The following is a 22097-nucleotide window of genomic DNA, read 5'->3' as shown; positions in this document are numbered from 1 at the left end:
TCCCTTTTCAATTTAGTTTAAATCCCTTCAAAAGAACAAAAGGTAAACCAAAAATAGCCACTTTTATTCTGAAATAAGAATGCACACAGGGAGTTTTACTAGTAACTATATAGGCTTAGATTTGTGCCTTAGCTTTTAACCAATATATCTTTTTTGTACAGAGAAGCCCAAGGAATGTTACTTAGCATTTAGCTTAGGCAAATTTAAATGAACTTAAGTGGCAGTTTATCAGACTGTGTTCTTTCTTATCCCTTTGTCTACTTTTTTTGCAGTGTGATAACTGTTGTCATGGCTCACATCACTAGATTCAAAAGTTACCTTTTATCTGGTCCTCTTTTCTGAAGCATTTTCAGATACTGAAATATAACATGTGCAATCTGCAGACAGAAAAACAAGCCAATGAGTTTCTTTTGACATTCGGACATACAAAAATAATCAGATTTCCGAGATGCAAAAAATTTACCTCATAGAAATATTCATAACCTTCTTCAGTCAAAGTAACAGAAATGCTGAATATAGAGCCGGTGGAGTTCTGTTCAAATCCTGTCTCACTATTTCCTCCATGTAATGTAAGAGCCCAAAACCTAATGAAAAATGAAAAATGTTTAAACTATTATTGATTTATTCCAGTAAAAAGGTTAGGAAGTCTAATTATAATTAGAGTATCATTGTTTAAGCTTATTTTTACCAGATTAGTAAAAAGCTGCTTTAAGGACTTTAAAAGATTAGACATATCAGACTGCAAGATTACACTTTTTCTACTAGTTCACAAAGTTCCATGTAATTAAAAAAAAACAGGTTATACAGTTTCTTGGATTATTTTAATTAAGAATCAATATATTTTCAAAAAAATAATACACATTTCTAGCAAAAGTGCTGCAAATGTTGTTCTAGAGCTTTGTTTGTACTTGGGATTCTTTTATTTAGTAGTGGCTATACTAAAGTGTTCATTTGCAGAGTATTTCTTATTGCTTAAATCATATCAGTGCTACCAACTTCAAAATGTACATACGTTTTTGGATCATTTTTCAGTTACCTAAATAAGTGAAAATATCCCCCTTTCATTCTTTACAAATACAAAAAATACATACTTTTTCCTAAGGAAGGAAAGAATACTGCCTTTGCCTTCATGTCCTACCAGCCAAGATATATAGTGAAGTGGCTTCACCCTAAAAAAAAATTGAAAAATTCAAAACTCTGCTGCAAAGTGCAAAAATATGAGCAACAGCACAAAAGCACACAGCAGCAGCACAATTCCTCTAAAGATGGCTCATATGTGCCCAGCACAAGACCCTAGAAATAATATTTTTGTTGATGGCCCATGCAACAAAGAGCAGTAAGTTACTATGCCTATTATTTCTAGAACTGTAAACTATTTACTACTGCTATTCCACAATATCAAAGAACACAACATATTTTTATTTCTGGAATATTTTAATATTAATTCCTTCTCACTGCATTTAAAAAGTGTGTAGGCCTTGGTTATTTCTTAAATTCCGTCGATAACTGACTAATCTACTGCACAGTAAAGCATCACCATCTACATATGTACAGTAGATTAGTCTATTGCACAATTGGTTACTACCTGTAGATACAGGTAGTAGATTTACTGCACAGTAGCTACTGCACAGTAACACATGTAGATAGCTGACTGGGAGCAAACTGCTCCCAGTTAGCCCAGGCAGCAGGGGGCTGGGACACTATTCTGATCAGCTGGGAAACAGGCAGCTGCCCAGGGCAGGGGACAGTGTCTCAGTCCCCGCTCCAATCTACCAATCAGGGTTCGGGGCTGGGAGGCAGGCAGCTGCTTGGGGCAGGGGATTGTTGCCCAGCCCCCACCCCTGCTGATTTGGGCACAGGGCTGGGAAGCAGCTACTCTGGAGGCAGGGCAGCTCTCCCCACTCCCCGGAGCCCAGGCCTGATCCCAGTGCCCCCTGCCAGCCTGGAGCTCCCCCTGGCTGCTGTAGGGGGGCAAAGCAGGACAGGAGTAGCCCTGCACTGAAATGATCCCATCCAGAGCAAATTTGCTCCAGACAGGAGCATGTGTAGATGTGCTTCCAGGGAAAGCTTACTGTGACTTATTTTACTGCACAGTAAACTTAAAGTGCATTAATAGCATGTGCAGACATGCCTGCTGAGTATGAAATCAAAAGATATGAACTGTCTCCCTACCTGTAATGTCTCTGCTGAGGAGGCAGTGCCCACGCAATGTCCAAAGAATGAACTTTTCTGACTGGAACAACTGAACAAGAAGAAACATATTAACTGCAAATGCAAAAGAATTCTTCTCTTTTTAAACCTAACAACCAGGCAGGTAGAAAAGAGATCTTGCTTGAGGCAGAATGTGAGAGAGAGGGCAGAGGGACTATACAACATTCAATAATGGTAAAATCGACCATTCTAAAACTATAAGAAATAAGAATCTATACAGGTATCTTTAATACCTTCCAAATGCACACTTCACCACCATTCTGCAACTGCTAAGAGGGTAAATTAAAGTTAAATTAAATGCAGAAAAATTAACAATATGTAAATAGGAATACAGCTCACTCACCTCTATAAAGCTTGTGAAATTCTGGTGTGTCAAAAGGCTGTGTCAGATGGCCAAAGCTTGGTTTGGGCAAACCACTTTAAAAAAAAAATAGCATAATTTTTACTGCTCAGAGTCCAGGGCGCCACAGGAACAAATACAAGCTGCTCAATGCCCTCAGTTCTCAAGCAACAGAAAATCTGAGCCCCTCCAGGGACCCAGGCTCTCTTTTCCCTTGATACAACCTAGTCACTATTCTCCAGTGTATCAGAAACGAACACCCTGAACACATCAACTACCTTTCCCTTCCCAAAATGACAAGGCATAGGAGTTGAGAAAGTGACTCTTGTACTCTGCTACTTGGCAAGGCCAGAGTGAAATGGTTTTAGAGATTTGTACCAGCTTTATGTGCACAGCAATGGGTCAGTAGAATAAAATGCCTGACTGATTTCTTCCCAAGAAGAGAATGAAATGGTTGTGCTTGAAGGGCACCAGGGCAGCCCTGGACTAAACCAACAAATTATAGCAGAAACTAAAATGGAATAACGTACTAAAAAGGGGGACAAGGAAGCATATGGCAATTTGCTTTTAAATAAATACAAAACGAATTTACAAGCAAGTTGAAGCCATTATGCTGCTACAAGAAGATATAATACTCAACTGGGCTGATTTCTTAACCTGCTGTTGACATAAAAGTAGGATAAGGAAGACTGAGTCTGCACTACAATACCTGGGCTCTTCACGGTTTGGTAATTCTAAAGCTTTGTACTACCAACCAGTTCAGGCACTACCACACTCTATTACTAAACAGATAACACAGCTTCATACAGCAACATGGCACACTGTGTTCTGGAAAGGATGGTGGAACAGAGGATAATACAAACTTGGCTGCAAAACCAATCTACAGGGGAAGTAGAAACTAAAAATTAAGTTAAGAATCAATAAAATCAATTTAAAGGTCTTCATTTCTCTCTCTCTCTCTCTCTCATCCACACAGATTTGAGGGCTCAGCAGACTGGGAAAGCACCCTTAGAATTTTCTCCTCTTGCATTTTTATCACAGACATCAATGTAGCACACTTCTGCTATCTTTAAATAACCATAATCTTATGCTCAGGGGTGAACAATTTCAATATGCAATTTCAGGAAATGCTGCGTCAGTCACATATTGGCTAAGCTGCTATAAAACTCACAAGAGAAGCTCACAGCAAAATAGTAGATATCTGAGACAGGGAAACAGGCATTTTTTGGTCACTAGCTTGTAGTTTTTGAATAATTATGTTCTGAACGAAGAGGAACAAAGAATGTAATACTTATGAAATACAAAATAAAACTGAGTTGAGTTTTTAGTTGAGTCTAAAACTGAGTTTGAGTTTTAGTTGAGACTCAAAACTGAGTTAAGTCAATTTTAGAAAGCAGATGACAGAACTTTATTATGTTAGTTTGAAAACCCTATTGACCCCATAGAAAAATGGCTAATATTCACCATAAATCACTGGTTCACTGGTACTTCACTACTAAATTATGTTTATACTAAGCAAAGACCTAAAATTTAGCATTTTTCAAAAGCAGAATATAATTCTCCCAACAACTGAGGTGTCAGTATAGAGGTAGCAGACATCAATCAGTATCTAGCATCAGAGCTGATACCAAAAGGCAGCTGAACTGTTATCCAATACATTCTTTGCAAAGAAAATTTTAACCCTCAAAGCCAAGTATGATCCCTGTTTAGTCATCAAAGACAATTCAGGTGACAATAATGTAGTCAGGAACAATAATAATTGTATGGAAATCTGCAAATTTGAACTATAATTTTAAAACTTCCAGATAACAAAGAAAATCAGAAAAAAAATCTCACTTATTTGGAATCTTTGAAAAGATTTCCATCACCCACTTCTCCAGTGTGTCCAAGGTTTCTGGTAAGGAGAAAAAAAACTGGAAATATAATTTACTAAAGGATGTAGGGGTAAGCTTTCACAAAGATAAAGATAGATTGCAAATGTTGGTCATTAGTCCAAGTTACTGTGGTCTCTAATGCAGTTCTGAACTAGTGTAGCACACTACAGAATGTCAAAAGGGGTTGCATTTTCCCTTCTTCCTTGTAAAGAAAGAAACACACTACATAATTATTTAGTTACACAGTTTATGAACTTGAGAAAACGTCAGTGCCAAAATTTTACATGCCACCTGGTACATTAGTGATCTCTATGTGATAACTAAAATGATGACAGAAATCAAGCAGAAAGGCAGACAGGCACACTATTTTTAATAGAGATGGTCCCAGGGTTACTAGGTTGACAGTTCTATGGTTTACAGGTTCCCACGTATTTCTCCCAGTGGGCAATAGAAGCAGAACTACTACCACAAAATCATGCATTTTGCAATCACTTCCCAAGCCCTATGTACCCAAATACAATAGGCATTATTATTATTATGGTATTGCCAAGAGGCTCCCAACCAAATTTTGGTGACCGTTGTGCTAAGCATTACGTGTATGACCTTTCATTATATGCAATCCTCTAACAATATTAAAAAAGGCAATGCAATCACGAATATCCATTCAAAGAAGAGAGCTCCTATGTAATAAGGTCTGATACAAGGTACCCACCCAGTAAATTATTTGGAATGTAATATACGGCATTCAAAAGAGCTAAATTTCCCAGCTGTGTGGTTGCCAGACGTGACGTGCAGACTAAGGAATGTAAATAAAAGGAGCTAAATACTGGCATTTCTAAATAAATTTAAAAAGCCATACAAATAACTCTAGTAGAGTCATTATCATCTAATCAATAAGTTCTGAACTGGAACAGAAACAGATCATACTTTAAAGGCAGTATACATATTCTAGACTCAAACAATAACTGATATTACCTTTAGATTGAACTACTAAATTCATATAGTGTGCAGAGTAATAGAGATGCCAAAAGTCCTTCAGCCTGGTGTAGATATCAATACTCCTATTTTTAGGCTCATGCTTTAGGGTCTCTGCATTACCTGTGAATGTTAAAGTGGCTTGTTATCTGGCTTCATATTACCACGGCATTTCTGATCACAGAGCCTAATTTTCAATTCCCTGTGTACCAGAAGTTTACTACGCCCAGTACGAGTTTTTGTTGTGCAAGTAATGCAGGATGAAACTTAAGATGTTTAAATCATAAATACATGGGGGTAAACAGAAAGATATAAAACATATACATATGAAAAATGTTTTAACTACTCTAAGGTTGAGGTGAAATGCATCAACACAACTTCTGGAAAATCCAGAGTTAAAGAAATGACAATTTAAGAATAATATTCTTGTACAAAATCTTCTAGTTACCATTTTTACAAATAGCCTTTAAAAATATACTGAATCACAGAATCAAAGGACCAGAAGGGACCTGCAAGATCATCAAGTCCGGTCCCCTGCCATGGGCAGGAAGTTATTGGGCTCAAACGACCTCAACAGGGTGTTTATCCAGCGACTGCACCACCTCTGCTGGGAGTGTGTTCCAGATTCTGGTATCTCTTATGGAAAAAAAGTTTTTTCTTAAGTCCAGCCTAAATTTTCCCTCTGTCAGCTTGTGACCATTGGTCCTCTGAAGAACAGAGAAAAATGTCTTTCCCAAAGTATTTATTTTTCAAGTTGGACAACACTTTGCATATGCTAAGTTTGACTCTTAACCCTGTTTGTGTTGGATTTTCATAACACTAGAGGAGAAAAAATATGATAAAGATAGGAAAAAATGAACGTAGTATAGAAAACATCATCAGAAAAGATTCAGGAGTGGGTATAGTAACTGACCCTGCATGTTCTTTTTAAATTTCGTGTTGACGAAATATACAACTGGTTTTATTTGCAATTGATGGAGCAGCACAAAAGGGTTTAGTGCAGAACCGCTGCAATGGGATTATAGGGGGTGGGAAAAGGAGGGTAAATTCTCTTTCCATTTTCCCTCATTTGCAAGGTTATGAAGTGGCACGGAAGCCTGTCTTCACAGATTACTACTGATCTAAGGCTGAACCAATTGCCAGACCTTTCTAAACTAAGACCTTGTGAACCTACAAGTTCTTTTTTTATATCCAAGAAGCAAATCCTATTTTTCCAAGATTTATAATAGAAAAGACAAGGGATGATGTGATCCACAGCTGTCCTATAGTACCCTAAATTACCAGTGTACTACATTACCATGAATCCGAGCATGAGGCAGTCTAATGAATAATTAACTAATAGCCAGGTTAGAGTTGAAAATATCCTACATTTATGTCAAAACGTTTATCCCAAAGTATTAAACTATGCTCAAAAAAGAAGAATTTTGTTAATAGATTTCAACAAGTGGCAGTTTGGTGTAATACTGAAGAATTCTCCATGGTTAAAACTTTCTCCGTTATTGATAATTTTTGGAGTCCTACAGCAATAAGGCAGAACTTACCCCAGAAAAACTTCCTCATTGGATGCCCAGGTTTGGCCAGGCTTCCGAGCAGCAGCTCCCTCCTGTTTGCATCAGAGGATTTTGCTAGCTGATACTCTGTTAGATTTAAAGAATTAACACAAACCATTCAGATTTAAGACAATGTCCTAGTGTAACTAACACCAGTGTTCAAAGAGAATTCACAGAGTACATTTGGCAGTACTGGCAGTACTTTTCATCAAGTCGTGAAGCAACAGTGAAATAGTTTATTGCTTGCAGCGATTATGCAAAAAGTATAGAAGAGCAAGGTGGGAACATAAAATAGTCAGGCCATTGCTGAGATGTAGAACATGGGGTAAACAATGGGGAACGGGGAAAAAAATATGTGGGTCTGATCTTGCAACACTGTAGGTATCTCAGTTCCCAATAACTATAATTGAAAGTCATAGTTCTCAACCCTTTGCAAAACCACTTGATTATCTTTTAGAATTAGGCGTTTGCATCTGATAACTAAAAGTATGATGTTGCACCAGTCTAATTATTTCAGTGTAACTGAGTGTGGACATTTCATGTTTTCCTATCACTTAACAATAACAAATTACAATAATATGAACCGTATTTCAAATTATATGTATCCACACAAAAAAACACAAGTATAAAAGTCATTGTTGTTAAAAACTTTTACTCAAATCCACACATTTCAGATTTTATATATCCTGAAGCATTACAAAAAGTGCACTGGTCTGTTCTTGCCTTTTTGCAGGTCACTTTCAATCTCATTCTATTTTATTCTTTGTAATAATTTTGTCTTGTTCCAACTGATTAGTGAAATGCCTCAGAGGTGTTTCTCTGAAAAGAGGAAGTTTCTCATTTTCAGCACTGCTTCCCACTCTAATTATTCTCCTTCAAAAACTCACAAACTTAGTCCTCCTATGGGATGTTCATATGCTGCTTATAATAGGTATGGTACACTGAAGATGCTTTCATTTATAACACAACTTTACTATCACTCATGTGTGCCTATTTCATGAAGCTCAAGAAACTGATAAAAAATCTCACTGATATAAAAATGAATTAGGGACTAAAATTACTTTTGACTTAGTTAAAAAAGAATATATTGAATACCATGCATCAGGCTGCACAGAATAGCTGAATATCTTAACTACGTATTTTCAGTCAAAAACTTCAATACAGGCAATGCTATGGAGTTCAAGAAAAGATTTTAGCTAATCATATTACTCTTACCACTGTCAACTGCTTCAACTTCACGATCAATTGCATCCCAGACCATTAATGGATGAATGAAGAACTGTGCCCACCTAAAACAGTGAGAAGAATAGCTGTTTTTCCTATCACCTGTTAATAAGAGATTTACTATTTTTAACAAAAAAATCTGCTTGCAATAAATAACAATATTCATTATTCTCACAGTTAAGATTTGCAAAAGTATGAAAAAATTATACAACACTGAACTATTTTGCCATTAGGTCTAAAACCCTTAATGTAATATGAACAGAGCCAATTCTTAAATATTCATGGAAAATCAGGGCTCAAGGCCCTCTACCCTTTGGAGTGGAACTGGACTTTGTAGAAAATGGTACCAAAGGATGAAAGATTATCTACTACCTTCATCACATGAACTGAATCAGACCAGAGCAGACAACCAATGATCCATCTACTACAGTGCCATCTCCAACAATGGTCAGTACTAGATGCTTCAAATGAAGGCCTAACAATTCTCATTATGAAAATTAGCAAACAACTGGCTACTAAGGGAAGCTTCCTCCTAATCTCAGGCAGTAAATGATTGCCCTATACCTTAAAGCAGGGTTGTTGGACATACAGCCCTCAGAGCTGCTTTATCCAGCCTGCAGGGCTACTGACAGGCTATCAGAAGTTGGTGGTATAGCTAGGGGGCCTGCTCTGGTCTGCTACAGGATCTGGCACACCTGGGAAATAATGGACGTGGCCCTTAGTGGCAGGAGGGCAAGTGAAGACTGATACAGACCCAGTCACTGTATGGCCATTCGTTCCATCATCACCACCACAGCAAGAGGGCACTTGGTCTACACGCTTGCTCTACTTCCTCTACCATCAGCCCTACCACTGCTCTATACCAAAGCCACTGCCACCACTGTGTGCCCAGTGCCAGATGCAGCTGGAGCCACCATATACCACAGCCACCCTGTGCCTTGGGCTGGATCCAGCTCCAGCCCATAAGGAGCACCACAGTATGAGGGAAGTTTGACACCTCTGCTTTAAGGCATAAATGGTTACATGAGTTAGAATGTTATTAGATAATACTTACATGAATTATGAGTATATCATCTACCAGTATCTTTTCTCTCTCATCCACAGGAATATGGATGATAGATATGAAAGAAGAGTGGTATGCAAAGGATATGCATGCACTGCAGTACTGAGAAATCTGTGTAGATGTGGGGATGGTGGGAAAGAGTGCTGGAACTTAAACATTTTTATATGCAAGTAATTCTGAGAAATTTTAATCTCTGAATTACCAACTGGTCTGTTCTTGTAATATATTTTAAGGAGACCAGCAATGATGCCTGAAGTGCTGAATGACTGCTCCATTATCTCTTTTATTGTGAAATAATTAACAAGCTAAATAAATATATTGTGCCTAATTCTTCTTAAAGTCCTAAACTCTGCATCAAAATCTTGTGGCAGGCCACCAAAATTTTTATAGCAGTTTTTAATTTATTCTCTCAGTTTCATTAGCTGCTCCTATATTCTTGGATGAAAACAATTAATAGAAGTATCTCTTTACCTTTAAATCACTCAATATTTTATACTGCATCACCATTAATTCTTCTTCTTACTAGCTTTGACTTTTTTAGCCTCTCTTCATATCAAAGTCTTGGCCTTATTATTTTAAAATCTTTGTTACCCATCCCCGGGGCACCTTCAAAATAGCCAATCTAGTCCCCACTAACAGAGGACTGAATTCTGCCCCAAATATTTCCTCAGAACTCCCATAGAAAAAATAATTCCATAGTATTAGTGTTTTAATGCAAGTTTTGGTTCAACTACCCTATTAGTAGGTAACCATATATCCTCTGGTTTATGGTATATGCATAAGAGGTTTAGTCAGGTGTCAGATGAATCCGCTTGCATGGAGTTCTGTGACCATCTCACCAAGACCTTTGATGCATACGATGAGTACATCTAAGCAAGAGTATGGAGGAGTGGAGGCTGCCCAAGATTTTTAAACCACTGAAACGGAATCCAAAGACCAGACTGAATCCAGATATTCAGTGCCTCAGAGAGAAATAAATGGCATGTTTCTGTCAGGGTGATGTCCCTTAGCCTTTCTCTAACCAAGGAATACCCACCAGGCAGCTAAGGCTAGGATTTTGAGGTACCCTATACTTGCCTTACTCTGGAGGTAACAACAGTGGTATTTTATAGAAGCTACCCTGCCACAATTACCCTATTAATGGCTTTGATAAAAATGTCTATTGTCTATGGCAATGTCAAAATATTTAAATTTCCCCACCTTAGAAGGTTTAAATTCCTTATGGCAGGAGCACAGACAAATTGGTGGAGCCAATAGCAAGGCTGGTTTTGGTTGATAGCCTGGTGTGAGTAAATGAAAGACCTTTTTCTGAGCTCTGAATAATACATGTTGTTGACTCATATTAATGGCACTAACACTGTGGTAGGGTGTAACAAAGGATTCCAGGCTTTTTTTAAATAGACAAAAAATTACAGTCTAAAAGGCCATATATTTAAAAAGGAGACACCAGTTAGATCGGTATCCTGGATGCACTTCTCCAAGTAGTAGATAAATGGAATTAACCAGCAATAGCAACAATAGGAGAAATGAATGGGATCCCAAAATATAAACAGTAAGTTCTCTGAAGTAAATACAGAGAGAGATCTCTTCTCCCCTCACAGAAGGTGCACAGTACACATTAATCCCAAGAGAAGACACATTACTGTGAGACCCATCCGATACCTAAAAAATAAGGAGACATCCAAGGAAACAAAGAGTTCTTCTATTCATACTGTCCTATTTTGCAGTAAAGGGACAAATGAAAGTTCAACAACAGGCAGACTCCCTTCAATCAGGCTGAAAAGAGGCAATGAAAAGTCATACATACAGTATCCTCAGGCAGATACACATTGTGTTATTCCATTTTAAATCACTGAATGCATTATTTGGTGGGATCAAATTACCTATCAAGTGCTTCTTTAAAGTATTTCTGCTGGATATCAAAGTGGAAGACTGTCCGTTCACAGTCAGTAGAAGCGTTGTCGCTGCCCCCATGTTCCTTCACGAAGGCGTCAAACCCATTCTCATCTGGATACTTTAAACTGCCCATAAATACCACTGGAACAAGGTAATCAAAATTGGGGAAATATTCTAAATAATTCTGATTGCAGAAAAGCACAGTTACATATAGAGAGCCTGATTTTTCTCTGCCCTACATCTTGTAATTATGTTTGTATAACTACACATATGTTTCCACGTGCAAAGTGTGAGTAAATTACTGTTTGATTTGGTAGCATTTTATACTCATTTCCACAAGGTATAAAGCAGTGGGGAACAGGTTCCTTAAATAATGACTCACATAAGAACATAAGTTAGAACAGGAAATCATTCACACAAATTAAACAAAATGGTTTAGGTATGTTTTTTAATTGAACTTAAAAATAAGCAAAACTACTTGTCTCCATCTATTTCTACACAGATCACTATAAAAAAAATCAGACATGCAAACACTACAGCTTATCTAATTCACCATGTCTAGAATTGAGGGAAATGGTAGGAAACAATTATAACTTTCAGCCCTATCAATGAAAGTAAAGAATTCATCTAAAGTAAAACACAGACTCTCAATAGCTGTCTGCAAGACAAAGCACAGGAAGCAGCACAGAAAATCAGTTTGTTTCTAGTGCCATTGCTAGAAAGATACAGACACGGTGATAAATTAAGTCACTATTCAATGCCTTACAGCAGCTCTTCATCATTATTCTACAACCATTACAAACTATATGGCTGGTTTCTTGAGAAAAGGAGGCTTGATATCTGACAGAATTTGAAAGATTAGTGTCTACACTGTACACTGGCAGACAAAGTTCTTTGGGTAAATGTGATATCTTTTATTAAACCAACTAAATGCTTGGAAAAATTGTTTTTTACAAGCTTTCAGGCACAACAACCCTGGCAGAGGGAGAGCCTGCTGGTGTTTGTGTGCTCTCCTGGATGGAATAAAAGCTTAACCTTGTCTGCCTACTTAGAGCAACACAGCTATAACCAACACCCCTCAAAACATAGAACATATACTATACATTTGCATTCAACTGCAAAATACAGACTGAAATTTGAACATAGCACCTAAAAGACATAACAATACCATGTGTTTTACACAAAAACAATTCTGTAAAAAGGCATAACGCTTAAAAAACACTTGAAGAAGGTTTTAGAGAGAATTGACAGATTACAGTCTGCTGTAGTATCAGCAAGAATTGGGGTAGGTCTAACCAGCAGAACCGGAAGTATACAAAACCAATTTTGAAAAAGAATCGTTGAGAGAGGCTACAAGTATTTTCCTTTATTTAAGCAGCATGCCCAATCATGAACACAAATACAAATCTATACACATTAATTTAAATATCCATGTAGCTTAATATACATTTATCAGAGGACCAAATTCAGATTTGAAATCAAAGGAGTTGTACCAACTTTTAACACCTGAATATTCAAACATCTGAATTAAGTCTGTAATGTTAAAATATAAGGATTCAGGATAAAGTGTTGGTTATTACTATCAAATTACCATTTAGCCAAATACGTGATGAGCTCAGATTAACTCCTAATGCATATTTCCATAACACTAACAGCTGTTGCCCTGCCAAAGCCACTGTTCACAGCCTCAGCGGACTAAATGGTCATATATATTCAAATGAACCACTAAACCTAGATGTTAATTGTTCTTTCATGCCAGATTTGAGGAAACTTAGAAATACATTATATAAAATCAGGAATTTTTATTAGCAGTGCATATGCTGTGTCTGCTTTGCTCTCCCTCTTTCACTGAGGCTTATTTAACCAATTACACCATTAAAAAAATTAAGACTTGAAATAGGTATATAATCCTGTATTCTTTTTCTGGAGTGTTTTATATAACACAATAAATCCAAAACACTATCAGACTTCCTGCTTTGGGGAAAAAGACTGAAATGTCAGATGATACATACTGTGCTCCAGAAAGTGTGCCAACCCAGGTAGATCTTCAGGGTCACAGAAACTGCCCACACCAACACAAAGAGCAGCTGCAGACTGCAAATTAAATACAATAAAAGCAATGGAAGTTACTCCTAAAAATATCTTATCTAATAGGGAATAACTTGAGACCCATGTATTAGTATTACCCTATGCCCAACAGGAACAAAAGAGGGAAACAGACCAGGATGTTTCATTCTGTTGCCATGCCTCTTTGAATCATAGAGAGCAAACACTGAGTCCATGATCAGCGGCAACACAGATTTAACCCTGGGTTCTGACTTAACCATGGAAGCCATATACATGTGAAAGCATATCCGATACACAAGAATGGAGCAGTAATTTGTTTCCCTGCAGTATTTGTGTATTTTGGACCAAGACAGCAGTTCACCATGTAACAAGTTTTCATTCTAGAACACTTGTACATACCAGTTTTTCCATACCATTTTTCTCTGTATCTTCTTTTCCTGTTAGTTCTTCCATTTCTGTGTCATCAGAATCATTGAGCTTCTCATCATTATCATCACCATTGTCATCATCCTCATCACCATAACTTTCTTCGTCATCTTCAATTTCTGCTCCTGAATCATCATCATCATCATCACTTTCAGTATCAGTTTCATCTTCCTCTTCTGAAGACTCCTCAGAAGTAACACCATCCAAGCTAGTTATGTCCGAAATCAACAGCACACCCAAGCCATTTTGCAATTTGATATACCTGTGAAATTAATTACATGACTATGCTGAATCTTTCAGTAAAATGAATCAATCTTTGAATGCTGAAGCTCTACAAGGCAAAAAGGTAAAAACCAGACAGTTTCCCAGTACATTTTTGCCATTTAATGACATCTCCAGACAAAAACTAGCTTAAAAGTGTATTTGTACAGTACACAGAAAGTGGGGTCCTATTCTTCAAGGCTAGGGACAGACATTACACATAAACTGATTTAATACAATTAAAACAATTTACACAATACAATTGGCACATGCTAATTCTATGTCATGTTATGCAGCATGTTAAGAGTTGATACAATTGTAAACCTGCACAGCTCTGACTTGCCACTAAAGAGCTGGTAAGCAGGGGTGGCTAGGAGCCAGGACACACAGGGTCTATCCCTGCTCTGGGAGGGGCGAGGGGGTTACAGCAGGCTGTGCCATCATCTGCCTGCCTGCTTGCTGCTGCCACCACAACCCTTGGCCACAGATGACTCCCCTGTGCAGCAGCCCAAGCAGGCAAACAGCAGCAAGACCACCCCGCAGCTCCCTACTCCTGCCATCTGCCTGCTCAGGGCTGCTGTGCTGCACAGCAGACACCCATGGCGGGGGCAGCAGCCAGCTGCAAGGGGGAAATGAGTGCCAGGTTTGCACCACCACTGAGTGGCAAGCAAGCCTGAACTCCAAACCAACAGGGCTTGGAGGATGTGGGTGCAAAGGCTGCAAATCACCAGGCTCCAGGCCAATGGGCTCCAGGCATGGGAGTCCCCTCAGGGTACCTACTGCTGCAGAGACATTGGGGAGGGAAAACCCCCTTCACACCAGCACCTGCAGCACCAGCCTATTGCTACACAGGGGAGCATGTGTGGCAGGAACCCTGCCATCTGCCATTTCCAGGCTTGTCCATGGTGCAGAGACCACCTGCTAGCACACCCATCCCGCCACAGGGCCGCAGATCCCAAATCTGCCCTGCCAAGGAAGGACCTGGCTCCAGCATCCAGAGGCAGGAAGGCAGGCATAGGGTAGCCATCAGAGGACAGTCCAGTTGTCCTCTACTGATTCGAAACCCGATGCCTTTATCTCCTCTACTTTTTTCTTGAAGAGAACATAAAGGCATCAGGTTTTATATCAAGAGGACAGAGTAGCAGAAAACTGGAATGTCCTCTGTGATGGCCACCCTAGGCAAGCACCTGAGGCCAGCTACACATCACAGCTCCCAGGCCAGGACCAACCACCCCAGGGGCAGCCAGCAAGAGGCACGGGAGCCCCACTGACCCTGGGGGCCAGACCCTGTGCCCAGCCCCCACTATGGACGCAGTGCCCTGGGACTGCTGGATGCCCACCTAGGGAACCCCCACACCTCAAGCTTCACGTGCAGCAGATGGGGGGCAGGGGCACAGAGGGGCTCCCCATCCACCCTGGCCATCAGAGTCAGCAGCACAGATGCCAGTGGGGGAAGGGCTAGGAACAGTGCATCCTGGGATAGTGGAGGCCACTGGTTCCACCTCCACAGTGTTGCCAGGTATATGATAATTATCACATTTGTACGATACATTCAGCACTTGTATAATGCACGATCAATACCAGTAAAAGCGTTCAAAACATACGAGGTATCCGCATCGTAGCCGTATTGGTCTGGAGGAAAAGGCAATCGGGACTCGTCGTAGAGATGATATCTTTTATTAGACCGACAAAATTTCTGCAGAAGATTTTGCAAGATTTAAAGAATTTTTTTTGCAAAAATTTTGTAGGTCTAATAAAAAATATCATCTCTACGCTGAGTCCTGATTGCCAAAATGTACGCTAAGCTTTGAGGCAGGCAACGGATGCAGCAGATGCAGAGTCCACGCCGCTCTCAAGGAGCCTTAACCCACTTTGGGGTTTGCTTTGAAATAAAGAAACGCTTCAACTTGGCTGACCCACTTCTCACTCGCTCACTGGGAGCCATATAAAATAAATAAGGCTTATTTGCATACTCATTTGCATAGTTTTTCAGTGGATAGTAAGTTTTTTTTTTTAGCAAATACAGTCGTTTTGGGCTTCCAAAGCTGTAATTTCATATTTAGGGCCTGGCAACACCGCAGAACCACGTGGGATTTCCAAAAGGTATGTAAATGAGTATGCAAAAACATCTTAATTTATTTTACGTCGCTTAGTCTTCGCGAGTCGCCAGGGAGCGAGCGCCCGTCAGAAGAAAGTGTTGGCGAGGCGTCACGTTCTGACGTCACGCCGCTAAGACCGACGCGAGGCGCGGCCATGACGGGAGGGGAGCGAGGCGGGCAGGCGAGGCCCCCGCCCGCGCTCACCGGTACCGCTTGAGGTCGCGCGGGGACTTGGCGATGTCGGGGTCGCCGCGGCCGCGCTCCGCCCGCCGGCCCTCGCCCTCCTCCTCCGATTCCTCAACGGGCCGCTCCGCCCTGGCGGCTCCGGCCCGCGGCGCCGAGGGCAGGTGCGGGCAGCTGGAGCTGACCATGGGCCGGGCCCTGCCGGACATGATGGTGGTGGCGTCGTCGCCAACTGCCGCCAAGTAACGGCCACCTGCCCGGCCAGCCAATCAGCGCGCGACGGCGCTGTCACGTGGCTTATCCCCCCCCCTCCCGCTACCTTCTTAGATCACTGGGAATAGGACAGCCGTTACCCCGCCCAGCCAGCAGTGACGTTCGGGTCACGTGCCTCTCTCCCCCGTCCTCCCCGTCCTGGTCGTGAGGCGTGACGCTATCTCCCTGCGCCCGCGTTGGGGGCACGCGGTGCATGCTGGTCCAGCAAGGCCGCGCGCGCTCGCTGGCCATGGCGAGCGACTTCTACCTGCGCTACTACGTGGGGCACAAGGGCAAGTTCGGCCACGAGTTCCTCGAGTTCGAGTTCCGGCCGGACGGTGAGGAGGGGGGGCCAAGGCCTGGGGCCCGTGGGGCCGGGAGCGGGCCCGTGGGCTGCGTCACACCGCGGTCCCTCTTGCCCCGCGTCCCCGCTCCTCCGCCGCTGGGCTTGGATCCAGCATCGCCCGGGCACAAGGGAGAGGGTTTCCCCCTCCCCCGTGCCCTCTCACGTGCAGCCTCCAGCATTTAAGGCCTAGAAAGTGCCGATGACTGGCCATGCCCCTCGCTCCCCTGCTCAGCCGTGACGGGCGCCCCTTTCCTCCACTCCCTTTGTGGACCGGGCACCCTCCATCGTGCTGGGCAGCACCCAGCTACCCCGGGGAGCGACAGCCCGGGTGACAAGGAAGTGCTGGTTGTTCGTTTTAACCCGCCTGCCTGCTCCTGTGGTTTGCGGACCCCTCGTTCTTGTGTCGGCCTGGGAAGAGAGCAGTGAAAATGATAGATCCCAAACGGGCAGAAATTGCAGTTTTATACCATATTAGCTAACAGGCAGGGCAGATCCCGCTTTGAACCAGGCTGTTGCAATGGGGCAGACTCGGTGAGACCGAACTTCTTTAACTGGAGCAGGTCTGGGGTTTGTTTCCAGTAAATGTCTGAGGTAAAAGGCTGGAAAATTGCAATCATAAATGGCGTAAGGAACAGAAAATGAGACCGCTCCTTCTTGCGTTTTGAGGGAGTCGGTACCAAATCCCCACAGACTTTCTCTTCGCCCTCGAGTCTCCCGCACGCCCTGCTCCTCTCCCCTCAAGTGCCTCTTTCCTAAACAGCCCAGGCCCGGCCCCTTGAGTGTCTCCCCCCATACTACTAATCGTCTCTGCTGCGCTTCTCTGGACCTTCTCTCGTCCTTATATATCCTTTTTGAGCCATGGGGATGAGAGCTGGGTATCGTATTCAAGGTGTAGACACACCATAGATGTATAAAGTGGCATCATGATACCTTCCCATTTGTTTACAATTCTCTACAACCGCAGCCCTCCAAAAGATGAGCATCTTGTCAACAGCTGGTCCACCTTCAGAAATCCTAAAACGTATTGAGCTTTTTGATTGGAAAACTTCAGGAGCAAATCATGCTGATGCCCTTTATTATTTATATAGCCATTTTTGTTTCAACAGAATCCCACAATGAGCTCCAAAATATCCAGGGTTGAAATAAAGCACCCTCTGTGTCAAGCAAGCAGGCAGGCAGTCGCATTGAAGCAATGGCTAAAAATTTTAGATGAGGTTGCTAGTGGAAATATGCATAACAAGTTCAGTTGGTTTATTTTTACAGCCTTTTAATTAGGATAACAAATTCTACAAAATAATGTCTGTACTAGTATCAAAGATACCATATGAGCCGTTATGCTATATTAGTGTTTCTCAGCCCATGGGTCACGACCCAAAAGTGGGTTGCAAGATTATTTGAAAGGGTCATGAATAGTCACAGAAAAACTTAGGAAAGCATGGGTTTCCTCTTTCAGGCTGGGACAGGCTGTGGCCTGGGACTTAGGGGCACTGGCATGTCCATGGAGTCAGGAGTGAGGGGCACCAACAAGGCTAGGGGACTGTGGCTTGAGTGTAAGGGCACCAGCAAGGATGAGCTGTAAGTCCGGAGTTATGGGCCAGGAAGTTATGAGTTGGGTGTGAGGAGCACTGGGAATTTGCACTGTGCAAATTGCACAATGATGAATGTTATTTGGGAGTAATGGAGGGCCACATGTTGATATTGCTGCTTATGTTCTTCTATTGATATTGATTTCTGTCTTTAAAATTAAGACCGTTGAGCTGCTTTAACTTGTAATGTGTAGTAAGTATTTTGGGGCCAGAATACTTGTGTGTTGTCTACTGAAACTGTTTACTGGGTCGGAAGTGGCTTTCAGTATTTACAAACGGGTCCTGGGACAAAACAGGCTGAGAAGTGCTGTACTATAGAACCCCACATTTTAAAGGTATTTCCCCGCTTCTCTACCTTGGAAGGGGGAGCGGTTAGTCAAAGAAGACGCACTATTTCAGCAGCAGATCTTTCTGCCCTTTGTGCACCTTCTTATACTCAGACTTGTGAATGTGATTATAATCTAGCAAAATAATGAAAAGAAATTAACCCCTTTTGAACACTGCCTGCTCAAGGTTGAGTAAAACATTGATCTTTGTTTCAACAGGAAAACTGAGATATGCCAACAACAGTAATTACAAAAATGATGTAATGATCAGAAAAGAGGTATGACATTTACATGTTTTGCAAGAATAATCTTTGGATATAAAATATGAGCAAATAAGATTGAACAAAACAGCTGGTTTTCATAATTTATCAGACTGAGCATTTATTCTAAATGAATGTTTTCTAGATACTTTACGTAGTTTCCCACACCATGAAGTTTTTCACCTTACAAATGTGGATGAATGCAATTTGTTTATTAACATGTATAAGGGGTTATCACTGCTTTACTTGTGGAGCAGTAAGACAGAAAAGCCAGTTGCAGTCTTTGGGAAGTCCCCAAGTGGCTTTAACTGCAGGGTTTAAATGAGTGTCCAAAGGCATACGGTTTGTGGCAGCATCATGTACTGAATCCATATAACCTGAATCCCAACCCTGGTGCCTTAACCATCGGAATCTCCCATTCCCTTATTTTTTCTTTTTGAGATTTGCTTTTCTCCCTTTGCCTCTCACTTTACTTTAGGACTTAGTCTTATCTCTGTAGCGGGACCATAAGGATCACTGTGCAATTTCTCTCCATCTAAAAGTACTGTAGCCTGTTTAAGGACATTATTCATAATTTCATTGCTTTGCTACACCCATAATTGTTTTGCTTTGGGACACATTCTGATCAACATGTAATAGTGACAACTGTGGCCTTTGGTTTTGTCCATGCTGGAGAAGTCTCCCAAGATTAATAAATGTTTAGTGTCAGCTATTTATCTGTGTGGGCCCAACACTACAGGAGTCCCAAACATCCAAAAACAATTTGATTTGGCAATTCTTAATATTAATAAACAGGCTTTTGGTTTTAAATTAATTGGGTTCAGTGGTCTTGTATCCCCAGGGGAATACTTATGCTTATCTGAGTCTGGTACAACACCCAGAGTGCTTCATTAGTGCTAAAGAAAAAGAATGCATGTAGCATAATGTAACGTTAATATTTTAACTTGCCTCTAGGCCTATGTGCACAAGAGTGTGATGGAGGAACTGAAGAGAATAATTGATGACAGTGAAATAACGAAAGAAGATGATGCTCTCTGGCCCCCTCCTGACAGAGTTGGTCGGCAGGTTAGTGTGCAATAGGTTCCCCACTTTGGTGTTAGTACTTCTATTATGTATGGGGGGTTTTGGTTGGTCAGAATAAATGTGTAAAATTGATTTGTAAACTAATCAAAAGTTATCCTTCCTTTGAACAGATATAAAATATCACTATTTACCTATCTGTTCAGTATAATAGAACAGTTTACTCCAAAAGTGTTGGTGTCATAAGTACTTGCTTTTGAAATGTAAAACCTTATTTCAATGCTTAAAGCGTTCCTGTAACCAGTGCAATATTCTAGTAGTTCTGCTTTTTTACTTTTTTTCTTTTTTAATGCTTATTTTCTAGGAGCTTGAAATTGTCATCGGTGATGAACACATTTCTTTTACCACATCAAAAATCGGTTCACTTATTGATGTAAACCAATCCAAGTATGTATTCTGCTTAGAATTTTTTTTCTTGTTCTACCAGAATGGTCTTGTTTCGTCAGGAACGTTCTTGTAGCTGCAACAGATTCCTAAATTTATTAGGAGCACTTCCATGTGTGCTGAACATTAGGCATTCACTTTTGTTTAAAACACCCTCTTTTGGAGGATCTTGTTATTTTAGTGGCACATTATCTTGTAGTCTGGCATAATAAACAGCAAACCATATTATGCCACCTCAGTGACTTAGTAATGTTTCAGGTATTTTGAAACACTACCTCTTGAACAAAAAAAGCTTGAAAATTTATGAGTAACTCCAACCCCCCCTCCCCCCCCCCAAAAAAAATAACCCAACAAACCAAAACACCCAAAACACCTTACTTCACTGAAGTCAATAGCAAAAATTCTTTGGTTTCAATAGGATCTAAAATTTGCATCTAATTTAAACTGAAAAGGCACTTAAATGGTTTAACTCCTGTTCCTAGAAATCTTAAAATGACGGTTTTTACATTTTTGTAAGTGATAAACAAGTTGTGTATGTTTTAAAGAAAAATCTGTGTGAATTAGACTTGATGCTTAGACTGAAGGACACAATTTACCGGCTTCATGCGATTAAATCCCCACAGCAGATTGAATTGTAGAATTTCAAGCAGATCTCTTGCGGGGTGGAGGGAACGGGACAGGACAGGGGAAGCTGTATCAGGTTGCAAGGGCACAGTTTTATAAACTGCTTTTAAAAACATGCAAACTAACTGGGCTTTTTTTTTTCTTCTTTTCTTATTGTACTTCAGGGATCCAGAAGGATTAAGAGTGTTTTACTACCTGGTCCAGGACCTTAAGTGTCTAGTCTTTAGTCTTATTGGATTACATTTCAAGATTAAGCCAATTTAAAAAGTATACCTTGAAATTTGTATTGTAGTATGTGCAGAACACCCTCCATTCCTTCTCACTTCTTGGTCTGAACTTTTATGTATGTTAGAACTTTTTTACAAACTGTAAGTGAATGTCTTTAATAAAGATGGTCAGATCTGTATTTTTAATTTAAAAGTTGTGTGCTCATAAAATGAAGAGTGTGATCTTTGAACACATTTAACCTTTGTTACTGTATATCTAGGATGAGCAGCTTTTAGTTTCTGTAGATCAATACACTGTCTAGATTTTTTTAAAAAATTGATTGCCTATTCTGTCTCTCCTGGCATGAGGGAGCAGTGAAGGAAATGAAGACTTATAGATCCCTACTATTAAACTCTTGGCAGACCTCTCAAGATAATTAGTCTCCCAATCTTTACATGACATTTTAGAATATCATTTAACAATTATCCCATAGCATCCGAGTCATGGTTCTGAACTAGTTTCTGGTGATAGGTTTTTAAGCTGTATAAAAGATGTGCAAAACCATCCTTTCATGGCAGCACCCTTTTTTTTCTGACTGCAGCTCTTGGTCCTTAAACTTCTCTTCAGAGGTTTATCTACCTTTTCAGTGATGGATCCACATTAAAGAAAATAATTATCTCCTTCCCTTTGTGTTTGATCTTGGAAAATCCATCTTTACAACTGCTAAGTGGTGCTGAATAAGCAGTGTATTCTTACAACAACAAAAAAATTTCAGGGTATATGTTTAAAGAGGTAGAGACGAGGCTGGTCTGCAAATAGGGAAGGTTAAGAAAATCTCCAATAGCTACTTAGTTTAATTCAAG

The 22097-nt window shown here is 40.6% G+C and overlaps 2 protein-coding genes across 4 annotated transcripts in view; one reads left to right on the top strand and one right to left on the bottom strand.

Annotated features, from left to right (window-relative positions):
• The window catches only part of LOC102569440 (nardilysin), a 47087-nt gene extending 30645 nt beyond the window's left edge, over window positions 1-16442 (bottom strand). Inside the window, exons 1-13 of one of the 3 annotated variants that reach the window (XM_059727846.1) lie at window positions 16191-16442; window positions 13600-13888; window positions 13146-13227; window positions 11121-11274; window positions 8166-8239; window positions 6942-7037; window positions 5401-5523; window positions 4388-4445; window positions 2555-2628; window positions 2173-2242; window positions 1092-1169; window positions 464-584; window positions 319-377 (exon numbers count right to left, since the gene is read on the bottom strand). In XM_059727846.1, coding sequence (XP_059583829.1) covers window positions 319-377; window positions 464-584; window positions 1092-1169; window positions 2173-2242; window positions 2555-2628; window positions 4388-4445; window positions 5401-5523; window positions 6942-7037; window positions 8166-8239; window positions 11121-11274; window positions 13146-13227; window positions 13600-13888; window positions 16191-16378 — 1466 coding nt within the window. In that variant the 5' untranslated portion in view covers window positions 16379-16442. The remainder of the gene's footprint in view (window positions 1-318; window positions 378-463; window positions 585-1091; window positions 1170-2172; window positions 2243-2554; window positions 2629-4387; window positions 4446-5400; window positions 5524-6941; window positions 7038-8165; window positions 8240-11120; window positions 11275-13145; window positions 13228-13599; window positions 13889-16190) is intronic. The other 2 variants (XM_006259612.4, XM_059727845.1) reach the window with 2 other exon arrangements.
• Window positions 16443-16588: 146 nt separating this feature from the next.
• MAGOH (mago homolog, exon junction complex subunit) lies at window positions 16589-21447 on the top strand. The gene is made up of 5 exons (XM_006259608.4): window positions 16589-16759; window positions 18899-18957; window positions 19894-20004; window positions 20324-20406; window positions 21192-21447. The coding sequence occupies exons 1-5, from the start codon at window positions 16636-16638 to the stop codon at window positions 21289-21291; spliced, it is 477 nt and encodes a 158-aa protein (XP_006259670.1). The 5' UTR covers window positions 16589-16635; the 3' UTR covers window positions 21292-21447.
• Window positions 21448-22097: the final 650 nt, after the last annotated feature.

The sequence above is a fragment of the Alligator mississippiensis genome, chromosome 5, assembly GCF_030867095.1.
Source record: "Alligator mississippiensis isolate rAllMis1 chromosome 5, rAllMis1, whole genome shotgun sequence".
NCBI lineage: Eukaryota > Metazoa > Chordata > Crocodylia > Alligatoridae > Alligator > Alligator mississippiensis.
The sequence above is the reverse complement of the archived record's forward strand: the minus strand, read 5'-3'. Positions and strand labels throughout refer to the sequence as shown.

Coding starts and splice junctions, on each gene's coding strand:
- MAGOH (XM_006259608.4), top strand. CDS start 16,636: ATGCTGGTCCAGCAAGGCCGCGCGCGCTCGCTGGCCATGGCGAGCGAC. Junction 18,958..19,893: donor ATGTAATGATCAGAAAAGAG/GTATGACATTTA, acceptor ACTTGCCTCTAG/GCCTATGTGCACAAGAGTGT. Junction 20,005..20,323: donor CTGACAGAGTTGGTCGGCAG/GTTAGTGTGCAA, acceptor CTTATTTTCTAG/GAGCTTGAAATTGTCATCGG.